An 8,126-nucleotide genomic window follows, 5' to 3' on the forward strand; every position below is an offset into this window, starting at 1 on the left:
ACTATAGACTAGACTATAGACTAGACTTAGACTAGACTATAGACTAGACTATAGACTAGACTATAGACTACTAGACTAGACTATACTAGACTAAGACTAGACTATAGACTAGACTATAGACTAGACTATAGACTAGACTATAGACTAGACTATAGACTAGACTATAGACTAGACTATAGACTAGACTATAGACTAGACTATAGACTAGACTATAACTATAGACTAGACTATAGACTAGACTATAGACTAGACTATAGACTAGACTATAGACGACTATAGACTAGACTATAGACTAGACTATAGACTAGACTATAGACTAGACTATAGACTAGACTATAGACTAGACTATAGACTAGACTATAGACTAGACTATAGACTAGACTATAGACTAGACTATAGACTAGACTATAGACTAGACTATAGACTAGACTATAGACTAGACTATAGACTAGACTATAGACTAGACTATAGACTAGACTATAGACTAGACTATAGACTAGACTATAGACTAGACTATAGACTAGACTATATACTAGACTATAGACTAGAATATAGACTAAACTATACACTAGACTATAGACTAGACTATACTATAGACTAGACTACAGACTACACTATACACTAGACGATAGACTAGACTATAGACTAGACTATAGACTAGACTATAGACTAGACTATAGACTAGACTATAGACTAGACTATAGACTAGACTATAGACTAGACTATAGACTAGACTATAGACTAGACTATAGACTAGACTATAGACTAGACTATAGACTAGACTATAGACTAGACTATAGACTAGACTATAGACTAGACTATAGACTAGACTATAGACTAGACTATATACTAGACTATAGACTAGACTATAGACTAGACTATAGACTAGACTATAGACTAGACTATAGACTAGACTATAGACTAGACTATAGACTAGACTATACTAGACATAGCCTAGACTATAGACTAGACTATAGACTAGACTATATACTAGACTATAGACTAGAATATGACTAAACTATACACTAGACTATAGACTAGACTATACTATAGACTAGACTACAGACTACACTATACACTAGACGATAGACTAGTCTATACCCTAGACCATAGACTGAACTGTAGACTAGACTATAGACTACAATTTAGACTGAAAACTATAGTAAAGTCTAGACTATAGCTTAGACTCCATACTACACTGCAGACTAAACTATGGCATATTTAAGAGAGTTTTAAAAACAACATTTTATAAATGAACAATTTACAAAATATAAAAATTGAATTTTATTAAATTCTTTAGAAGAATTAGCAAAAGAAAATAAAAATTTTTTAAAACATAAACTATTGTACAAACTATGTACACTTTAGTTTAATAATAATTTTGTGTTAATTAACAAACATAATTTAAAACTTTTTGGTAAAAAATTAAAAAAAAATAAATAAAACAGCCTGCTATAGAGATCAAATTCAAAATAAACAGAATTAAAAGACATTGACCTATAAAAACAGGCTTTTGCTTAAAGTATCAAAGACTAGAAGATAACCTCTTTAAGCAGGCAAATAAAGTTCCTTGCGCAATGTGGTGTAGGTTTCGGGTAGCATAAAATCATTTTCGGAGGCACGTTTTTTGGAAATCTCTCTAGTAACAGCCGTTAAAATGTCCCGCCATATGCTTGCTAAAATATATTTATAAGAAATTAACATAAAATTCTGAAAAAAACTTTTACAACTTACCGATTACCATATTTCTGCACAAATTTACATAACGATTCAATATACCAGGAACCTTTTTCGGGATCTCTTAGAGATTCGGTTCCCTTTATGGCAGAAATACCCAACAATATGGTCGGCATAGGCATCGGGTGAAAACTTTTGAATGGATTTTGTACTTGTCTAAAATGAGAATAGTATCAATAGGTAAAAGCTTTGGGCTTTCAAATGTTCGGAAATACCGTATCGACTTTTGGATCATGCTTTTGGCAGGCTTGAAATAAAAGCATCTTTGGTTTTCCCATCAGTGTGTCAGCAGTTAATATTTCCTTAATTTCGGCTATGGCTACCGGTATAGAATTACAGCCATATACAGCACCTGTCATAAAACGTAGGTAATTATAAAGAAAAAATAAAAGTCAATAAAAATATTAACAAATTAAAATAAGTAGTAGAAAAGTGCTTTTTTCATTTAAAGCAAAAACTAATAAATTTTCTAATTTTGCTTCCCAGTTCATGTAAATAATTTGATTGTCAGATAATTTCATAAAATTTTAATTTTTACAAAAAGTAGTAGAAAAGTACTTTTTTAATTTCCAACAAAATTAAACAAAATTTTATATTTTCCTTTAGTTTTAGGTAAATATAAAGGAAAAGTGGAAAAATGCTGAAAATTTTAACAATTTAAAAAAAGTAGTAGAAAAGTACTTTTTTAATTTCCACCAAAATTAAACAAAATTTTATATTTTCCTTTAGTTTTAGGTAAATATAAAGGAAAAGTGGAAAAATGCTGAAAATTTTGGCAATTTAAAAAAAAGTAGTAGAAAAGTGCTTTTTTCATTTAAAGCAAAAACTAATAAATTTTCTCATTTTGCTTCCCAGTTCATGTAAATAATTTGATTGTCAGATAATTTCATAAAAATTTTAATTTTTACAAAAAGTAGTAGAAAAGTACTTTTTTAATTTCCACCAAAATTAAATAAAATTTATATTTTCCTTTAGTTTTAGGTAAATATAAAGGAAAAGTTCAAAAATGCTGAAAATTTTAACAATTTAAAAAAAGTAGTAGAAAAGTACTTTTTTCAATTAAAGCAAAAACTAATAAATTTTCTAATTTTGCTTCCCAGTTCATGTAAATAATTTGATTGTCAGATAATTTCATAAAAATTTTAATTTTTACAAAAAGTAGTAGAAAAGTACTTTTTTAATTTCCACCAAAATTAAACAAAATTTTATATTTTCCTTTAGTTTAGGTAAATATAAAGGAAAAGTGGAAAAATGCTGAAAATTTTAACAATTTAAAAAAAGTAGTAGAAAAGTACTTTTTTAATTTCCACCAAAATTAAACAAAATTTTATATTTTCCTTTAGTTTTAGGTAAATATAAAGGAAAAGTGGAAAAATGCTGAAAATTTTGGCAATTTAAAAAAAGTAGTAGAAAAGTGCTTTTTCATTTAAAGCAAAAACTAATAAATTTTCTCATTTTGCTTCCCAGTTCATGTAATAATTTGATTGTCAGATAATTTCATAAAAATTTAAATTTTACAAAAGTAGTAGAAAGTACTTTTTTAATTTCCATTAAAATTAAACAAAATTTTATATTTTCCTTTAGTTTTAGGTAAATATAAAGGAAAAGTGGAAAAAATGCTGAAAATTTTAACAATTTAAAAAAAGTAGTAGAAAAGTACTTTTTTCAATTAAGGCCAAATTTAATAAATTTTCTCATTTTGCTTCCCTGTTCATGTAATAACTTCTTTGACACATAATTTTATGAAAATTTCAATTTTTACAAAAAGTAGTAGAAAAGTAGTTTTTTCAATTTGATCCAAATTAAAAAAAAATTATTTTGCTTCTAGTTTCAGTTAAATATATAGGAGAAATAGAAAAAAGCTAAAAATTTTGACAATTTAAAAAAAGTAGTAGAAAAGTACTTTTTTCAATTAAAGCAAAAACTAATAAATTTTCTCATTTCGTATCCCTATTCATGTAAATAACTTCTTTGACACATAATTTTATGAAAATTTCAATTTTTACAAAAAGTAGTAGAAAAGTACTTTTTCATTTCGATCAAAATTAAACAATATTTTATATTTTGCTTTTAGTTTCAGTTAAATATAAAGGAAAAAACGGAAAAATTAAGAAAATTTTAACAATTTAAAAAAAGTAGTAGAAAAGTACTTTTTTCAATTAAGGCCAAATGTAGTAAATTTTCTCAATTGCATTCCTGTTCATGTAAATAACTTGTTTGACACATAATTTTATGAAAATTTCAATTTTTACAAAAAATAGTAGAAAAGTACTTTTTTCATTTCGATCAAAATTAAACGAAATTTTATATTTTTCTTCTAGTTTCAGTTAAATATAAGGGAAAAACGGAAAAAATTAAGAAAATTTTAACAATTTAAAAAGTAGTAGAAAAGTACTTTTTTCAATTAAGGCCAAATGTAGTAAATTTTCTCAATTTGCATTCCTGTTCATGTAAATAACTTGTTTGACACATAATTTTATGAAAATTTCAATTTTTACAAAAAGTAGTAGAAAAGTACTTTTTCATTTCGATCAAAATTAAACAATATTTATATTTTGCTTTTAGTTTCAGTTAAATAAAGGAAAAACGGAAAAATTAAGAAAATTTTAACAATTTAAAAAAGTAGTAGAAAAGTACTTTTTTCAATAAGGCCAAATGTAGGAAATTTTCCTAATTGCATTCCTGTTCATGTAAATTAACTTGTTTGACCCCCACATAATTTTATGAAAATTTCCAATTTTTAACAAAAACTAGGTAGAAAAGTACTTTTTTCATTTCGATCACAAATTAACGAAATTTTATATTTGTCTTCTCGTTTCAGTTAAATATAAGGGAAAAAACTGGAAAAAATTAAGAAAATTTTAACAATTTAAAAAAAGTAGTAGAAAAGTTACTTTTTTCAATTGAAGGCAAAATTTAGTAAATTTTCTCATTTATCTGCCCTGTTCATGTAAATAACTTTTTTGACACACAATTTTGTGAAAATGTCAATTTTTACAAAAAGTAGCAGAAAAGTACTTTTTCATTTCGATCAAAATTAAACAAAATTTTATATTTTGATTTTAGTTTCAGTTAAATATAAAGGAGAAGTAGAAAAATGCTGAAAATTTTAACAATTTAAAAAAAGTAGTAGAAAAGTACTTTTTTCGATTAAGGCCAAATTTAGTAAATTTTCTCATTTTGAATCCCTGTTCATATTTTATTAAGATTATTTGCATTAAAATGTAAGGAAAATATAATATTTTATCAATTTTTCTATTTGGAAAAAAGTACTTTTCTACTACTTTTTTAAATTATTGAAATTTTTACTGATTTTTTTTTTTTTTTTCATTTTTCCTTGGAAGCAAATGCTAAATAACGTTTTTTTTTTTTAATTTTTTCATAATTGTAAAAAGTACTTTTCTACTACTTATTTCAAATTTTTTGTAATTTTTAAAAACAAAAATGTTTTCTTAAGATTAATTGCATTAAAATGTCAGAAAAATATAATATTTTGTGTAATTTTTCTATTTAAAAAAGTACTTTTCTACTACTTTTTTTAAATTATTGAAATTTTTACTGATTTTTAATTTTTTTAATTATTCCTTGGAACAAAATGCTAAATAACGTATTTTTTTTAATTTTATCATAATTGTAAAAGGTACTTTTCTACTACTATTTTCAAATCTTTGAAATTTAAAAAAAAACTTGTTTTCTTAAGATTATTTGCATTAAAATGTAAGAAAAATATAATATTTTGTGTAATTTTTCTATTTAGAAAAATAGTACTTTTCTACTACTTTTTTAAATAGTTAAAATTTTCACAAATTTTTAAATTTTCTTTATTTTTACTTGGACCTAAAAGCTAAATAACGTATTTTTTTAAATTTTATCATAATTGTAAAAAGTACTTTTCTACTACTATTTTCAAATCTTTGAAATTTTCAAAAAAAAGTTTTTTTCTTAAGATTATTTGCATTAAAATGTAAGAAAAATATAATATTTGTGTAATTTTTCTATTTAGAAAAAGAGTACTTTTCTACTACTTTTTTAAATAGTTAAAATTTTCACAAATTTTTAAATTTTCTTTATTTTTACTTGGACCTAAATGCTAAATAACGTATTTTTTAATTTTATCATAATTGTAAAGAGTACTTTTCTACTACTATTTTCAAATCTTTGAAATTTTCCAAAAAGTTTGTTTTCTTAAGATTATTTGCATTAAAATGTAAGAAAAATATAATATTTGTGTAATTTTTCTATTTAGAAAAAGAGTACTTTTCTACTACTTTTTTAAATAGTTAAAATTTTCACAAATTTTTAAATTTTCTTTATTTTTACTTGGACCTAAATGCTAAATAACGTATTTTTTTAATTTTATCATAATTGTAAAAAGTATTTTTCTACTACTATTTTCAAATCTTTGAAATTTTCAAAAAAAAAGTTGTTTTCTTAAGATTATTTGCATTAAAATGTAAGAAAAATATAATATTTTGTGTAATTTTTCTATTTAGAAAATAAAAGTACTTTTCTACTACTTTTTTAAATAGTTAAAATTTTCAAAAATTTTTAAATTTTCTTTATTTTTACTTGGACCTAAATGCTAAATAACGCATTTTTTTAATTTTATCATAATTGTTAATAGTACTTTTCTACTACTATTTTCAAGTCTTTGAAATTAAAAAAAAAAAAAAAGTTGTTTTCTTAAGATTATTTTGCATTAAAATGTAAGAAAAATATAATATTTTGTGTAATTTTTCTATTTAAAAAAAGTACTTTTCTACTACTTTTTTTTAAATTGTTGAAATTTTTACAGATATTTAGAAAGAAAGTACTTTTCTTCTTCTTTTCAATTAAGAAAAGTATATTTCTACTATTTTTTTCTTGTTTTTACTCTTACCTTCCATACCATGGGTAAGCATGCAAATAATAATGGAATCTTTAAGCAAACTTTTCTTAGTAGTTTCACGTATGTGATGTAAAATCTCCCAATGTGTAAGATTATTAAATACCAAAGGTATATAACCGTAGGAAGAAAATACTGCTTTAAGTCTATCACGATCAATGTCGGTACCATTACGTTTAGGGTTAAATTTCTTTTCTGGTAATAGATGCTAAAGGGAAAATATGTAAAAGAAATACGAGAATGAATTTTTAAGTTACAATTACCTGTAAACTGGGATCAGTTTCTTCATAGAATGTATTTTGATTTATTATCAAAATATAACCAGCATTCTCTTTAGTTATTTTATAACGTTCAGCAGCATCAAAATCTCCAGATAATTCAGCTTTAACTTCACTAAGCTGGGTAGTCGTACAGGAATCGTGCGATACAGAAATGCCGGAATCTTTATCCACTTCCGGCTGCTCCTCCAGTCTATCATTGTTGACCGCTTGCTGTTCTTGATTAATAGTTACGTTATCTAACTGTTGATTTATGGTTTCAAGTAGTAAATCCTTAAATGAATCCATATCATTAAATTTAAAAAATTCAATAAGTATTTGTATATTAGAGTTTTCCAAATTTCTATTGCCCACAGCAATCACCCCTTTCGTTAACCAATTTAAGAAAAATACCTCCAGATAGGAATAATCATAGAAACGTAAATGCTGACACTCATCGTATTTTGTATGGATATAATGAATCAGCCGGCCGGCCTGTTCCGGTGTTAAACGTTCGGCAATTTTATATAAAACCTTTAGTAATGGATGTACATAAACACTTATTTCGGCCACATGTGGCAAATAATGATGATAGATTTCCTGCCAGAGCAAACCCAGTTTGCGTAAGACCCTTTTGGCCCTGATAATAGCTAAGGCTTCTACTAAATGTAAACGCCAAGTTTCAGGATTTATATTCGCATAATTTGTCAATATACCACTGGTAACAAGTTGGCCTGTTGCTCCCAAACCTTTCCCCTGAGGTGGTTGTTGTTAATTATTAATTTTTGTAATATATAACCATAGGCGTTACTATCAGCTCCAAACAATAGGAAACTCAAAGAAACCTGCCAAGTTATTAGTCATTAGTTGTTTCTTTAAAACTTCTAAATGTTTATATTTACCAATTGGTAGTAACATAAATCAGTTTCTATATATTGTAAATCCTCCACTGCTATGTCCTGTATACGTTTCATAATGTTTTTGGGTCGGAAGCTCATTTTTCCTAGAATTTATAACAAAAAAAATATTCTTCCGTTTTTATTTTTATGCTGCTTGTTCTTTGTTTTGTTTTTTTATTTTTTTATAATAAAAGTTTAACAGTGCTGTTAAATTGGCGTTACTTTTTTAAAAATTTAATGCTTTTCATGACGTTTTAGCTGTTTTTTTGTAACAAAAACTTTGCATGGCAACACTAAAAGCAAAAGAAAAAACAAAATAGCAAGTTTGCCACTCATAAATAATATTTT

General features: G+C 25.0%; 1 protein-coding gene across 1 annotated transcript; it reads right to left on the minus strand.

The window, feature by feature from the left end:
• Nucleotides 1–1,268: 1,268 nt before the first annotated feature.
• On the minus strand, nucleotides 1,269–8,005 carry LOC119606412 (caspase-8-like). Its single transcript, XM_037959919.1, is given in 8 exon segments — nucleotides 1,269–1,676; nucleotides 1,742–1,748; nucleotides 1,780–1,893; nucleotides 1,953–2,089; nucleotides 6,617–6,830; nucleotides 6,886–7,629; nucleotides 7,632–7,724; nucleotides 7,782–8,005. Coding segments are annotated over 8 exon segments (1,533 nt in total). The 5' UTR covers nucleotides 7,878–8,005; the 3' UTR covers nucleotides 1,269–1,548.
• Nucleotides 8,006–8,126: the final 121 nt, after the last annotated feature.

The sequence above is a fragment of the Lucilia sericata genome, unplaced genomic scaffold (assembly GCF_015586225.1).
Source record: "Lucilia sericata isolate MDLA Ls3-8-SP2 unplaced genomic scaffold, ASM1558622v1 Contig000583F_arrow, whole genome shotgun sequence".
NCBI lineage: Eukaryota > Metazoa > Arthropoda > Insecta > Diptera > Calliphoridae > Lucilia > Lucilia sericata.